The sequence below is a fragment of the Myxine glutinosa genome, chromosome 6, assembly GCF_964187855.1.
Source record: "Myxine glutinosa chromosome 6, kmMyxGlut1.1, whole genome shotgun sequence".
NCBI lineage: Eukaryota > Metazoa > Chordata > Myxini > Myxiniformes > Myxinidae > Myxine > Myxine glutinosa.
In genome coordinates this window covers 18,251,775-18,267,830 of record NC_136266.1, presented here as the reverse complement: position 1 = coordinate 18,267,830, position 16,056 = coordinate 18,251,775, and the positions used below count along the sequence as shown (strand labels likewise).

Sequence of the window (16,056 nt, the reverse complement as noted above, 5' to 3'; positions counted from 1 at the left end):
GCATTAAAGGCATCAATGGAAAGCTGAGGATTTCCTCATAATTGGTAAACCACATGTAAATTGTCAAACTAAATAACCTTTGCATATTAACCCCTTGAATTCGGATTACCTTTTTTTGATACGCACTGCATACACACACATAGACTGTATATATACAGATACATACCTGTACTGTATCTATATACATATAGCATACCTGTACTGTATCTATATACATATACATACCTGTACTGTATCTATATACATATACATACATATACTGTATCTATATACATATACATACATATACTGTATCTATATACATATACATACATATACTGTATCTATATACATATACATACATATACTGTATCTGTCAGGTCGTGAACATATACATAAATATACTTTGAGATACATATACATACATATGAATTTTTTATTTTTTTATTTTTGTATACTGTATCGAGGCTCGTGAAAGAGCTAACATTAACTTCACAAACAAATCGACCAGACAAACAAAATACTTTGGATACGGGTGTGATGTCTATGCCAACCTATGGTTTTCACGGGGAAACTCGTCCGACAAACACATACATATCCATCCATCCATCCATCCATCTCACACACACACACACACACACACACACACACACACACACACACACACACACACACACACACACACACACACACACACACACACACACACACACACACACACACACACACACACACACACAACTTTTTGAGATATGAATGAATGATCGTTTTAAGGCCATTTTTCCCCACCATATCTATATACATATACATACATGTACAGTATCGATATACATATACATACATGTACAGTATCTATATACATATACATACATGTACAGTATCTATATACATATACATACATGAACAGTATCTATATACATATACATACATGAACAGTATCTATATACATATACATACATGTACAGTATCGATATACATATACATACATGTACTGTATCTATATACATATTGTTATAGTAAGGGAAACATATGAAAATCTGTTAACTAAATTGTTACCAAAATATTTCTTCACCAATATGTTTGTAAAGGTGTGTAATAACATGTGTTAAAATGTTGAAGTTCAACTCCCGTGGGAAACCCAGAAAAAAAGCTGTTGAATTCGGGTACCGAAAAATTATTTTCGAGAATTTTTATTTTTTTTAATCGGCCCTTAAGTAACTTATGAGGGGTCAAATAAGGGTTTTTCATGATTCCGAGTTGATTGTTAACATTTATATTTCACCACAGACACTCCTTTGTGGAAAAATAATTTCTAAATATATCTCATTTTCTACTTTGCAGGACATGGAGTCTAGCAATATGGATGAAGACGTTACTCCACCTGTGCTCAATTGCTTCATCTGTGCACGCTCGGATACACCAGCTGAAAGGCTCATACAGGCAACTCCAAAGGGATACTCAACTTTATTGAAACAAGCAGAAACTGTCGAAAATGTTACTGTTGTGGAACGTATGAAGGAGGCTCAAAAGGAAGGAAAACTGAGGTACCACCAGAAGTGTAAAAATGATCTGTACAACAACTTTGTTGCAACCACCAAGAAGTCAGCTCAAGCATCAAAGGCAGAGAAAGAGTCATCAAAGTTGAAGAGAAGACGCACTACTTGTGAGTTCAGTTCATCAACTGGCTGCAGTTCTAGAAGATCACAGTCAGTTGACCTCCTCTATAAGGATGTATGCATTCTTTGCAACCAACCAGCCCAGCTCTACAAAAATAATCCAGCACAAGCTAGAAAGAAATACAGAGTGCCAGATAATTTGACTGCAGATACACTGAAGGCAAGCTTGCTGAAGACAGCACGGAATCGCGGGGATGACTGGGGCACTGAAGTCACTGGACGCCTGGAAGGGATCAACGACTTGGTAGCAGAAGAAACACTGTACCATTTGCGATGCAAACTTATGTTTGCGAGAGGTGACAGTTTGTCCAAGACTGATGAGGAAGGAAAAAGGTAGAGAGGACAGAGGAGTATTGATGAGGAGCGAGAGGCAGTTTTTATTGAATTCTGCGAATGGTTAGACTCAGAATTAGAGCATGGGGTAATGAACATGGACCAAGTCCATGAAAAGCTGCAGGAGTTTGATCAGTCACCAGAGAAGAGCCTTTCTTATTCAAAGCATTGGCTAAAGATAAAACTTCTAGAGAAATACGAAGACACCTTGTATTTCACAACACAGGAAAGAAGGGCAGATGTACTCTGTCTCAAAGATGGCACCGACAATATTCTGCGTGAGCATCATGCTAATCTTGACCATGGAGATGAGAAGACTCAGATCATAAAGACGGCACTCAAGTTCATATCCAATGATATTGCCTTGATTGATTTAGGTCCAAAGTCATACCCCACCACACACAGTATGACTGACATCGATAGTCAGCTGACACTAGTTCCTGCAAGCCTTCAGATGTTCTTGAGACCGATTGTCAAGACAGACGAAAGAGTTGCCGTTTGGGGGCAGAATTTTATTAAGGCCTGTCGACCTCGGTCGGGAGTATTGCCACACCAAATGGGGCTTGCCATACAACTTGATCATAGATTTGGGTCAAAATGGATGCTCAACAAGTTCCACCGGCTGGGATACACTGAGTCTTACACGGAGACACAAAACTACAAATACTGCTTCCTTAATAGTAGGAGTGGAGATGATGTTCCAGATACTTCTGGCACTCTTGACACCATTGTGGAGGAAACCGATGAACAGATCAATGATGAGGTTGCGGTTGATGCTGCGCTTGAGGATCAATCAGTGATGACAGCCAAAGTGCCAGCCAGTGAAAGTGAATTGTCAAGTAATGATCAGGTGGTCTTTATGGAGGTTGGGAAAACAAACAATGCAGTCACTCAGTTTGTTGGAGACAATATAGATTTAAACATTGTCTCTATTCACGGAAACACTCCCTTTCACTCAATGGGTTGGATCGAAGTCACCTCTCCGGCACCACCTTTGCCAGATCCACAGACAACAGCAGCTTTCCCCCGGGTGAAGTTGAAGGCACTCGACAAAGCTAAGATCCTGACAGGAACTGAAGTAAAGATTATTCCATTTACGAACAGGAAACAGATAGGAACGAACGCGATCATGTTTCTCCCCCTCGCTGAGCTTTCCTCCTCCCTGGCTCATGATCAGCCACTCCTCACTCCAGGTGACACACTCTGGGCAGCGGGGTGGGTGATCAAAGCCAACGATCCTGAGTTCCCACACTCCAACTGGAATGGCTGGATGAAGAGAATCCATGCTAATGATGCAAAGCAGAGCACACAGATCGAGTTCCTCCCAGTTATTGAAGGAGACCCTAATGACCTCAACACCATCTTCACCACTCTGAAAGAGTGCATACGGCGCGCTGGGGTCGCTATAGTGACCTTTGATCTTCCGATTTGGCTGAAGGCTGTGAATATAATAAAGCAGGCAAATCTACCCGTCATTCCAAGGTTGGGTGGTTTTCACCTGCTGAAGTCTTATCTTGGATCAATGGGTAACATCATGGAAGATTCTGGACTACTAGATGTGATCCAGTTGATCTATCCTGGAAGTACGACAGCCAACCACATCATGGATGGAGGATGTTTTGACAAGGCAATCCGTGTTCACCTCCTCATCGATGCAGCCATCTATCAACACATCATGAAACTTGCCTTCACTGAGGAGGAGCGTGGTGACATGAAGACCTTCATGCCTTCATGCAGCTGCAAGAAGAATGGGGTCACGTGCATCTCGGCCTGTGGAGTCTGTAATGGCATTACATGCAGAAACTGCAGTCATGATGTTGCTGAGTCTGAAGAAGACATAGACAATGACTGTTGAAACTTCTGACATTGTGAATGAGAAATAACTCTTGAGTATTATATATGTATGTGAAATAAAAGCTACTTTGTGTGTAAATGTAAAAGTGAAAATATAAATGTTAACAATCAACTCAGAATCATGAAAAACCCTTATTTGACCCCTCATAAGTTACTTAAGGGCCGATTAAAAAAAAAAAAAATTCTCGAAAATAATTTTTCGGTACCCGAATTCAACAGCTTTTTTTCTATGTTTCCCACGGGAGTTGAACTTCAACATTTTAACACATGTTATTACACACCTTTACAAACATATTGGTGAAGAAATTTTTTGGTAACAATTTAGTTAACAGATTTGTGAAATATCTCATAAAATGCCCTTACTATTATGGATTCGTCACTTCCGTTGTTACGGATTCGACCACCAACCTGCCTGCGGTGAGTGAGTGAAAGGCAAGGCGGCCATCTTGGATTTTGACGTGGTGACCCAATTTTCAATAGGGTTCTTCCTTATGCCTAGATACACCCACACACCAGATTAGAAGTTGTTACTTCGCTTATTTTTCAAGATATTCCGCTCACAAGGTTCAGACATACATGGCGGCGGCCATCTTGGATTTTGACGTGGCGACCCAATTTTCAATAGCGTTCTTCCTTTTGCGTAGATACACCCACACCCCAGATTAGAAGTTAGTAGTTCGTTTATTTTTCAAGATATTTCGCTCAAGGTTCAGATATATATATATGGTGGCGGCCATCTTGGATTTTGACGTGGTGACCCAATTTTCAATAGCGTTCTTCCTTGTGTCTAGCTACACCCACACACCACATTAGAAGTTGGTACGTCGCTTATTTTTCAAGATATTCAGCTCACATGGTTCAGACATACATGGCGGTGGCCATCTTGGATTTTGACGTGGCGACCCAATTTTCAATAGGGTTCTTCCTTATGCCTAGATACACCCACACACCAGATTAGAAGTTGGTACTTCGCTTATTTGTCAAGATATTCAGCTCACAAGGTTCAGACATACATGGCGGTGGCCATCTTGGATTTTGACGTGGCGACCCACTTTTCAATGTGGTTCTTCCTTATGCCTAGATACACCCACACACCAGATTAGAAGTTGGTACTTCGCTTATTTTTCAAGATATTCCGCTCACAAGGTTCAGACATACATGGCATCAGACATACATGGTGGTGGCCATCTTGGATTTTGACATGGGTTGCACCCACACACCAAATTTGAATGCGGTCCTTCGCTTATGCACGCACGCACATATGCACGCACGTACGCACGCCCGCACGGAGGGGAAAACCATAGTCCCCCTTTCGCTCGGCGGTGCGCGGGAGACAATAAAAGTGTCGTGTGTGTGTGTGTGTGTGTGTGTGTGTGTGTGTGTGTGTGTGTAGCTCAACCACTCGGGGTCTCGTCGGGGTTTGTCGGCTTGTCCGGTGCGTTGGCGGGAAGTAGGCCTCAGTCCGCCTCGTTCGCGCGCTGCCAGGCCTCACCGGACGTCTCGCTTGCCCCTGCCTCATCACGCTCCAGCGGCAAGCCGCCCTTGCATGCGCGTTGCTCGCACGGAGAGCCCAGCTCTTCGTCCGCCTCTTCCTCCTCACGTCCAAACGAACAGGGGAACGAGGAGACGATTGCAGCACACAACCGCTTGTTCCGAGGTCCAGAACATCAAGCCGGCACAAGAGCGAGAGGTCCGAAGCAAGAGAGGGTCCAACGCAAGCGAGGATCCAATGCAAGCGAGGATCCAACGCAAGCGAGGGTCCAACGCAAGCGAGGGTCCAATGCAAGCGAGGGTCCAACGCAAGAGAGAGCTCGGAGAGAGAGAGAAAATGTCGGACGAACTCCCGTTTTTATAATCTCCCCTTGGCCAATCAGCTGGCTCCTTCTTGCCTCTGGGCTTCAGCTGCGTGCCGATTGGCCCTGCCTACCATTGGTGTGATCTCCCCATCAAACCCCTCGACCAATCCGTCGCGAGGTAGGCATGGCCTCAGCCGGCCTGAACAATGTTTTATCGCCATGTTGGCGCAATGCGTGGGCACTTCCTGCCTGCACTTCCGGTGAGTTTTATTGTGGGGGAATTTAATTAGTGTGTGTGGTGCTTTTGGGCCTGCCTCGTGTCTATTGGTGTAGTGCCATAAGGGACAAAGGATAAATCACAAGGTCTCACACACAGGGGAATTAGCATAATCCCTACGATAATTAGCACAAGGCCATCCTCGCATGACCACTAATATACAAGCTTAAACCGACATCCGGGCTAAACAGGTCCCTGACTTATGTACATCAAAATGGTTCTTTCTACTCCCGGTCATTGGAGCATCTACCTATACAGATCTACCTGAATCTATATATCACTCTTCCCCAAAATTCATAACAATATATGTATTCATGAAGGACACCATGGAACCTTTAAAGTCCACAAACTAATACTGGTAGATGTGACGCCAGTTCAACATCCATCTGAGGGACGGCACACACAATGCTACCTTGCCCTACTTGCAAGACAATAGGATTGCAGTTCATAGCCCGGCCGAGTTTCAAACCCAGGTTAGTCAGCCCAGAGTATGCATGCGTAGTGCGTCCAGCCTCCTGGCATTCTTGACAACGCACTCTTGTAAATAGATAACCTAGAGTTCTGGACGGACCAATCACATGATAATAATAATAATAATAATAATAATGCATTTATTTTATATAGCGCTTTTCAGGAAGCCCAAAGACGCTTTGACAGAGTGCAAAACATAATGCATAGCAAAACATAAAGACAATTGCAAAAAAAGAAGAATCAATAGGGAAATATTCAAAGCACAAAGGAGGGAGAAGGAGAGGAGATAGTCAGGGGTTAGATGCTGTGGGTTAAATGTTGAATGCAGTGTTGAACAGGTGGGTCTTGAGTGATGTTTTGAATGTGGTGAGTGAGGAGGAGTCTCTGATGGTGTGAGGTAGCGAGTTCCAGAGGGTGGGAGCAGCGATGGAGAAGGCCCTGTCCCCCCAGGATCTAAATTTGGTCCGGATGGGGGGGGGGGGGGGGGGGTCAGGAAGTTGGTACCAGCAGAGCGGAGGTTGCGGGTGGGAGTGTGTCTGGAGAGGAGGTCAGCCAGGTAGGATGGGGCCAGGTTATGGAGGGCTTTGTAGGTCAAGAGGAGGATTTTGTACTGGATTCTCTGGGAGATGGGGAGCCAGTGAAGCTTGTAAAGGACGGGGGTGATGTGGTCACGGGTCCGGGAATGGGTGAGTAGACGGGCAGCGGAGTTCTGAATGTATTGGAGTTTATTGGTGATTGTTGAGGGTGAACCATAAAGGAGGCTATTGCAGTAGTCCAGACGGGAAGTGATGAAGGCGTGGATGAGGGTTTCTGCAGCCACGGAGGAGAGGGATGGACGGAGACGGGCGATGTTTTTCAGGTGAAAGAAGGCTGTCTTTGTGATCTGTTTAGTGTATTTGTCGAAGGAGAGGGTTTGGTCAAAGATGATGCCAAGATTCCGGATGTGAGGGGAGGTGGATACTGGGAAACCGTCGATGTTGAGGGCAAAGTTATGGTTGGACTTGGTGAGCGTTTTTGGGCCAATGATGATTATTTCATGATTATTACATGAGTGCTTGCTGGACAAGTTAGGGCTCGATGGCAACTGCTCTGGTTCGATTCCCATCACTTTCATCATTATTTCCATTGGGTCATTATTTCCTTGTGAAAGACAACACCTGAAATCTGACAACACCTGCAATCTGACAGCTCCTGCAATCTGACTACACCTGTATTCTGAGTGCACCTGCACTCTGACTGCACCTGCACTCTGACTGCACCTGCACTCTGACTGCATCTGCAATCTGACTGCACCTGCAATCTGACTGCACCTGCAATCTGACAGCACCTGTAATCTGACTGCACCTGCAATCTGACTGCACCTGCAATCTGACTGCACCTGCAATCTGACTGCACCTGCAATCTGACTGCACCTGCAATCTGACAGCACCTGTAATCTGACAGCACCTGCAATCTCACAACACCTGCAATCTGACAGATCCTGCAATCCGACTACACCTGTATTCTGAGTTGACCTGCATTCTGAGTACACCTGCATTCTGAGTACACCTGTAATTTGACTGCACCTGCACTCTGACTGCACCTGCACTCTGACTGCACCTGCAATCTGACTGCACCTGCAATCTGACTGCACCTGCAATCTCACAGCACCTGCAATCTAACTATACCTGCAATCTGACTGCACCTGCAATCTGACTGCACCTGCAATCTGACTGCACCTGCAATCTGACTGCACCTGCAATCTGACTGCACCTGCAATCTCACAGCACCTGAAATCTCACAGCACCTGCAATCTCACAGCACCTGCAATTTGACTATACCTGCAATCTGACTGCACATGCAATCTGACTGCACATGCAATCTGACTGCACATGCAATCTGACTGCACCTGCAATCTGAATGCACCTGCAATTTGACTATACATGCACTCTGACTGCACCTGCATTCTGACTGCACCTGCACTCTGACTGCACCTGCACTCTGACTGCACCTGCACTCTGACTGCACCTGCACTCTGACTGCACCTGCAATCTGACTGCACATGCAATCTGACTGCACATGCACCCTGACTGCACATGCAATCTGACTGCACATGCACTCTGACTGCACATGCACTCTGACTGCACCTGCACTCTGACTGCACCTGCACTCTGACTGCACCTGCAATCTGACTGCACCTGCAATCTGACTGCACATGCAATCTGACTGCACATGCAATCTGACTGCACTGCAATCTGACTGCACCTGCAATCTGACTGCACCTGCAAGCTAACTGCACCTGCAATCTGACTATACCTGCAATCTGACTGCACATGCAATCTGACTATACCTGCAATCTGACTGCACATGTAATCTGACTGCACATGCACCCTGACTGCACATGCACCCTGACTGCACATGCACTCTGACTGCACATGCACTCTGACTGCACATGCACTCTGACTGCACCTGCACTCTGACTGCACCTGCAATCTGACTGCACCTGCACTCTGACTGCACCTGCACTCTGACTGCACCTGCAATCTGACTGCACCTGCACTCTGACTGCACCTGCACTCTGACTGCACCTGTAATCTGACTGCACCTGCAATCTGACTATACCTGCAATCTGACTGCACATGCAATCTGACTGCACATGCACTCTGACTGCACATGCACCCTGACTGCACATGCACTCTGACTGCACCTGCAATCTGACTGCACCTGCAATCTGACTGCACCTGCAATCTGACTGCACCTGCAATCTGACTGCACCTGCAATCTGACTGCACCTGCAATCTGACTGCACCTGCAATCTGACTGCACATGCAATCTGACTGCACATGCAATCTGACTGCACATGCAATCTGACTGCACCTGCAATCTGACTGCACCTGCAATCTGACTATACCTGCAAGCTGACTGCACATGCAATCTGACTGCACCTGCAATCTGACTGCACCTGCAATCTGACAGCACCTGCAATCTGACAGCACCTGCAATCTGACTGCACCTGCAATCTGACTGCACCTGCAATCTGCCTGCACCTGTAATCTAATGTGCTGCTAGCAGGGTATAAATTGCATACCATACCCGATACCTCATCCCAATATGAATATGCGAAGCAAAAGATCCCACGATACAGTTTGTACCTCCACCCATACTCCCTGAGCTAGTTACAGCCTTACCTTCAATACAGCACCAGCACCTGGATTGGCAACACAGGATCGACAGAGTAACCTTGCCATGTCGACCTCCCTGGGTCTAGTCAGGACCTCTCAGGACGTATTAAGACTAAATCGTCACGATGTGTCGGGCTTAAACACCCGAAACACAACACCGAATGTCGCAAACTTACTGAGTTCGATTGAACAAAACGAGAACCCACATGGACCGGAAGTAGTGCTACGGTTGTTGATATTGTTGTTGCTTTGCCTCTTGTTGTTCAAAAATGAATATCCAGAGTATCGTCTGCATGGAAACCCCGGAATATAAATAAAGGCTAATAATATTTTAAAAATCAAGTCGGCAAAACAAAGCCTGTAAAAGTTCTTCAAAGGACACGCAGATTACGTCACATCCGGTGATAGCGCTGGTAGTAATTTTATGAGGATGAGAAAATTATATAACAGCTTTCGTTGAGTGTTTCCACAATCACGTTTGTTTAAAGATGTTTAAAGGTTGCTGTGTCCTCGGGTAAATTAAAAACCAGGATTGAGAACCAAACACGTGACTTTTGACCCGGATGGTTCAAGTGGCGGGAAAGAAAAAGGGGTTGGTGTTCGAGAGATACCTGTTATTGGTATGTTCTTCCATTCGTCTGGTTTACGTTTTTATTTCGCAGTTTCTTCTTTCACTCCTTTCTGTATGAAGGATCTCTGTGGCCTTTTAATCAATTAATGGCAGAGAACATTTGTTATTTTTCTTCACCTCGCTCTCTCCTCTCTCTTCATGAAGCAAGCGCAGGTATTTTCATTGGTACATCAGATCAGGTCAATTCGGCCCATACCAATCTTTGTCTGGACATCAGACAACGCAACGAAAGTTCTGTGTACAAGAGGTGTCTGTCGGCCCATCATGCTTGCGGCATATCCACCTGTGATGCGTCATTTCCTTCACTGATGTATCCCATTATCCCATCCTGTCGAATTGACGAAAATTTCCATCTTTTTAGGGGCAATCTCTCAACTCTTCTGCCTATTCCCCCCAACCTCTGTCCTCTTCCCCATCTGCGCCCCTCCTCTTCGCCCCCTCTTCGCCTAGTCCTCTTCGCCCCCATCCTCTGCCTTCCCCCATCCTCTGTCCTCTTCCCCCATCCTCTGTCCTCTTCCCCCATCCTCTGTCCTCTTTCCCCCATCCTCTGTCCTCTTTCCCCCATCCTCTGTCCTCTTTCCCCCATCCTCTGTCCTCTTTCCCCCATCCTCTGTCCTCTTCCCCCATCCTCTGTCCTCTTCTCTTATCCTCTGTCCTCTTCCCCCATCCTCTGTCCTCTTCCCCCATCCTCTGTCCTCTTCCCCCATCCTCTGTCCTCTTCCCCCCATCCTCTGTCCTCTTTCCCCCATCCTCTGTCCTCTTTCCCCCATCCTCTGTCCTCTTTCCCCCATCCTCTGTCCTCTTTCCCCCATCCTCTGTCCTCTTTCCCCCATCCTCTGTCCTCTTTCCCCCATCCTCTGTCCTCTTTCCCCCATCCTCTGTCCTCTTTCCCCCATCCTCTGTCCTCTTTCCCCCATCCTCTGTCCTCTTTCCCCCATCCTCTGTCCTCTTTCCCCCATCCTCTGTCCTCTTTCCCCCATCCTCTGTCCTCTTTCCCCCATCCTCTGTCCTCTTTCCCCCATCCTCTGTCCTCTTTCCCCCATCCTCTGTCCTCTTTCCCCCATCCTCTGTCCTCTTTCCCCCATCCTCTGTCCTCTTTCCCCCATCCTCTGTCTTTCCCCCATCCTCTGTCCTCTTTCCCCCATCCTCTGTCCTCCTCCTCTTCCCTCCTCCTCTTCCCTCCTTCCTCTTTCCCTCCTCTTCCCTCCTTCCTCCTTCCTCTTTCCTTCCTCCTTCCTCTTTCCCTCCTCTTCCCTCCTCTTCCCTCCTCTTCCCTCCTCTTCCCTCCTCTTCCCTCCTCTTCCCTCCTTCCTCTTTCCCTCCTCTTCCCTCTTCCCTCCTTCCTCTTTCCCCCCTCCTCTGTCCTCTTCTCTTATCCTCTGGCCTCTTCCCCCATCCTCTGTCCTCTTCCCCCATCCTCTGTCCTCTTCCCCCATCCTCTGTCCTCTTTCCCCCAGCCTCTGTCCTCTTTCCCCCATCCTCTGTCCTCTTCCCTCCTCCTATTCCCTCCCTCCTCCTATTCCCTCCTTCCTCTTTCCCTCCTTCCTCTTTCCCTCCTTCCTCTTTCCCTCCTTCCTCTTTCCCTCCTTCCTCTTTCCCTCCTTCCTCTTTCCCTCCTTCCTCTTTCCCTCCTTCCTCTTTCCATCCTTCCTCTTTCCCTCCTTCCTCTTTCCCTCCTTCCTCTTTCCCTCCTTCCTCTTTCCCTCCTTCCTCTTTCCCTCCTTCCTCCTTCTCTCCTTCCTCCTTCTCTCCTTCCCTCCCTCCTCTTTTCTCGTCTTTCCCCCCCTTCTCGTCTTTCCCCCCCTTCTCGTCTTTCCCCCCCCTTCTCGTCTTCCCCCCCCTTCTCGTCTTCCCCCCCTTCTCGTCTTCCCCCCCTTCTCGTCTTCCCCCCCCTTCTCGTCTTCCCCCCCTTCTCGTCTGCCTCCCCCCCTCGTCTGCCTCCCCCCCTCGTCTGCCTCCCCCCCTCGTCTTCCTCCCCCCCTCGTCTTCCTCCCCCCCTCGTCTTCCTCCCCCCCTCGTCTTCCTCCCCCCCTCGTCTTCCTCCCCCCCTCGTCTTCCTCCCCCCCTCGTCTTCCTCCCCCCCTCGTCTTCCTCCCCCCCTCGTCTTCCTCCCCCCCTCGTCTTCCTCCCCCCCTCGTCTTCCTCCCCCCCTCGTCTCCCCCCCCCTCGTCTTCCCCCCCCTCGTCTTCCCCCCCCCCCTCGTCTTCCTCCCCCCCTCGTCTTCCTCCCCCCCTCGTCTTCCTCCCCCCCTCGTCTTCCTCCCCCCCTCGTCTTCCTCCCCCCCTCGTCTTCCTCCCCCCCTCGTCTTCCTCCCCCCCTCGTCTCCCCCCCCCTCGTCTTCCCCCCCTCGTCTTCTCCCCCCCTCGTCTCCCCCCCCTCGTCTCCCCCCCCTCGTCTCCCCCCCCTCGTCTTCCCCCCCGCGTCTTCCCCCCCTCGTCTTCCCCCCCTCGTCTCCCCCCCCTCGTCTTCCCCCCCCTCGTCTTCCCCCCCCTCGTCTCCCCCCCCCTCGTCTTCCCCCCCCCTCGTCTTCCCCCCCTCGTCTTCCCCCCCCGTCTTCCCCCCCCCTCGTCTCCCCCCCCCTCGTCTTCTCCCCCCTCGTCTTCCCCCCCCTCGTCTCCCCCCCCCCCGTCTTCCCCCCCTCGTCTTCCCCCCCCCTCGTCTTCCCCCCCTCGTCTTCCCCCCCCTCGTCTTCCCCCCCCTCATCTTCCCCCCCCCTCATCTTCCCCCCCCTCGTCTTCCCCCCCCCTCGTCTCCCCCCCCCTCGTCTCCCCCCCCCTCGTCTCCCCCCCCTTCTCGTCTCCCCCCCTCCCCTTCTCCCCCCCCCCCCTCCCCTTCTCCCCCCCCCTTCTCGTCTTCCCCCCCCTTCTCGTCTTCCCCCCCCTTCTCGTCTTCCCCCCTCTTCTCATCTTCCCCCCCTCTTCTCGTCTCCCACCCCCACTCCCTCCTCTCCTCTTCTTCTCTCTCCCTGTTCCTTCATCCCCTTGATTATCGAGTCAGTGTGGCCATGCTGCCCCTCTTTTAATCCCTTGACTTTTATATTCTGTCACCTCAATCTTCCATGATCGTCATGTTCTATTAAAATATGTATTTAATTGCTGTGTAGACAACCATGTTTCGTCATTGAGTGTCGTTGAGTTCCCTCCTCCTCCTCTTAGACACATTGAGTTCCCTTTCACATTGGCTGTGACAAATGTGACGTTTCAGTCGTCCTCATCTTGTAACTTAACCATGAGGTGCATATCTCCATCCCAGTGCTGAAATTCACAAGCAGCTGCAATGCTCTGCATACGCAGTGGTAACGGTTGTCAGGAGGAAAGGAAGACTGACTTAAACTCATTCACCCCCTTTTGTGTCATGTTTTCATATTGAAATGTGGCAGTTCAAGTGTTTGCGGAAGAAATCCTCATGGTTTTTATTTGATTTTTGAGTTTCATGAAAGACTTGTTGGTTTGAAGTGATCGTGGGCCCTGTTTGTGTGGAAAAGGCTGCACTGTTTTGCCTGCCTATATAGGATAGGGGATGGCTTGTTTCTGTTGTATGGTTGGTTTCTTAAATTAGCACCTCCAACTTTGTATGGTACCCCAGAGTTTCTTGGAACCCTTGGAGTACTAAACCACCATTTAGGGTTCTACACATTTTCGAGCTGTATCTTGCTTCCGGTACTTTCTTTCAGAATGAAAATGTGCATTAATAATGTGAATGCAAAGCATGCAGTGTTGACACTTTTTTGACATTGACCTAGTTTTAAGGTCATGACCTAATTATAGACTTTAACATTTTTCACAAAAATAGCCCACCCCAGGTCGGCTACAACAAGCTGCATTTCTGCTTAATTTACATCATACCCCCTCCGGGTTAAAGGTCAAGGTGGTTGGCAAATGGCGGTCTGAAAAAGAAAACGTGCTTGTTTTTTTTGTTTGTTTGTTTTTGTTGTTTGTTTTTCTGGCTCAATTTTGCCAATAATGAATCTCAAAGACCGCTTGGCTTTCCAACATGTTCTTGCATCATGATAGTAAATCTGCACTGAAGTTGTGCACCTGATATTTGATTAGCGTGCTTGACCTACTTTTGTCGGATTGTGACATAATTAACAAAAAACGTGTTTGTGATCATAACTTGAATAATTTTCCTACGATTTTCATGATGAGTTTTATGGATGGATTGTAGAAGGGACACATTTTCTTTATTTACACTCTGTCCCTGAATGTTGAAGGTCAAGGTCAAATGGTGATCCAAACAAAATATGACCATCATTGCATCATGGGCCAAGGTCAAGTCGAGGGCGATCGCCCAGCTTGTACTGGGGAGGCTGACACTTGACGGTCGTTTTGTGGTCGCAGATATCTAGTTGATTACACTGTGACGTTTCTATTGGAAAGGGTGTTGGAGAGGAGGATAAGGAAGAAAGTGAAGATCGACGAAATGCAGTTTGGATTTATGCCAGGAAGAGGAACGACAGACGCGCTTTTCATTGTGAGGCAGTTGCAGGAGAAGTACATGGAGAAGAGGAAGAAGTTGTTTTTTGGGTTTGTTGATCTGGAGAAAGCATTCGATAGGGTTCCACGCAAAGTATTGACATGGGCATTGAGGAAGTTAGGAGTGGAGGAATGGTTGATCAGAGTAGTGATGGCAATGTACAAAAGAGCGCGCACAGCTGTAAGGACGAAGGACGGGAACAGTGGTGAGTTTGAGGTGAAGGTGGGAGTGCATCAGGGGTCGGTACTAAGTCCACTACTATTTGTAGCTGTGATGGAGGTGCTGGCTCAGAACGTAAAGGAGGGTTTACCGTGGGAGTTGTTGTATGCAGATGATCTGGTGTTGATTGCGGAAAGTATGGATGGACTGAAGGAAAAGATGAACAAGTGGAAGGAATGTATGGAGACAAAAGGTCTGAAGGTGAATATCGGAGACGAAGGTGATGGCAAGTGGTAAAGCATGTGGTGAGGTGGAAAGAACTGGGAAGTGGCCGTGTGCTGTGTGCAGGAAGGGTGTCGGAGTGAACTCCATTCAATGTACAATGTGCGCTGAGTGGGTTCATCAAAAATGTAGTGGTCTGAGAGGGTCATTAACCAGTGTGGCAGCTACATTCAAATGTAAGGTGTGCACAGAGGGAGCTGCAGATGGAGGAAATGTTGAGTTGGATGTTGGAGACGGCGTGAAGCTGGAAGGTGTGAAAACATTTTGCTACCTCGGAGACATGCTGAATGGAGAAGGTGGATCAGACTCGGCAACGGTTGATCGAGTGAGATGTGCATGGAAGAAGTTTCGGGAACTGAGTGGCGTGCTGATGATGAGGGGAGTGTCGCTGAAGCTGAAGGGAAAGGTGTATGCTGCATGTGTGAGAAGTGTTGTGATTTATGGGAGCGAGACATGGGTAATGAACGTAGAGCAGCAATGAAGGCTGGAAAGGGTGGAAATGCGAATGGTTCGATGGATGTGCGGAGTATCGTTGAGAGAGAGGAAGCCAAATGATGAATTGCGAAAGATGATGGGAATATTGCCTGTGATTGATGCTGTGAAGAGGAACAGGTTGAGATGGTTTGGTCATGTGTTGAGGAAGGATTGAAAGTGACTGGTTGAGAAGAGTGATGGAAATGAATGTAGAAGGAAGTAGAGGACGGGGAAGACCGAGAAAGACTTGGCTAAAGATGGTGGAAGAAGAAATGCGGGCAAGGGGGTTAACGAGGAGAGATGCAGACAATAGGGCAAAATGGAGAAGATTGTCATGGGGACCGCAAGGCTAACCCCCGCTCTAGCAGGGAAAATGGCCTTAAAATGCATGTTGTTGTTGTTGTTGTTGTGTTGTTTCTACAAATGGGTCATTTTTGGGAAAAAAAAAATGGTTGAGGTTGATGTTGCCCTACAATGTACCTGTGAC

The 16,056-nt window shown here is 48.0% G+C and overlaps 2 protein-coding genes across 11 annotated transcripts in view; one reads left to right on the top strand and one right to left on the bottom strand.

Moving 5' to 3' along the window:
- Positions 1 to 9,943, bottom strand: part of MRPL45 (mitochondrial ribosomal protein L45) — a 35,590-nt gene extending 25,647 nt beyond the window's left edge. Inside the window, exon 1 of one of the 3 annotated variants that reach the window (XM_078779635.1) lies at positions 9,724 to 9,943. Coding sequence is in view for 2 of the 3 variants with exons in the window: in XM_078779634.1 (XP_078635760.1) it covers positions 3,675 to 3,779 (105 nt within the window). In the remaining variant the exon portion in view is untranslated. Of the gene's footprint in view, positions 1 to 3,674; positions 3,810 to 9,553 lie in introns of those variants that run through there. The other 2 variants (XM_068119699.2, XM_078779634.1) reach the window with 2 other exon arrangements.
- A 145-nt stretch (positions 9,944 to 10,088) lies between these two features.
- Positions 10,089 to 16,056, top strand: part of RIF1 (replication timing regulatory factor 1) — a 251,247-nt gene continuing 245,279 nt past the window's right edge. For 7 of the 8 annotated variants that reach the window (XM_078779646.1, XM_068119704.2, XM_078779645.1 and 4 more), the window contains exon 1: positions 10,089 to 10,167. The gene's annotated coding sequence lies outside the window, so the exon portion shown is untranslated. Of the gene's footprint in view, positions 10,332 to 16,056 lie in introns of all 8 variants that reach the window. The other variant, XM_078779644.1, reaches the window with a different exon arrangement.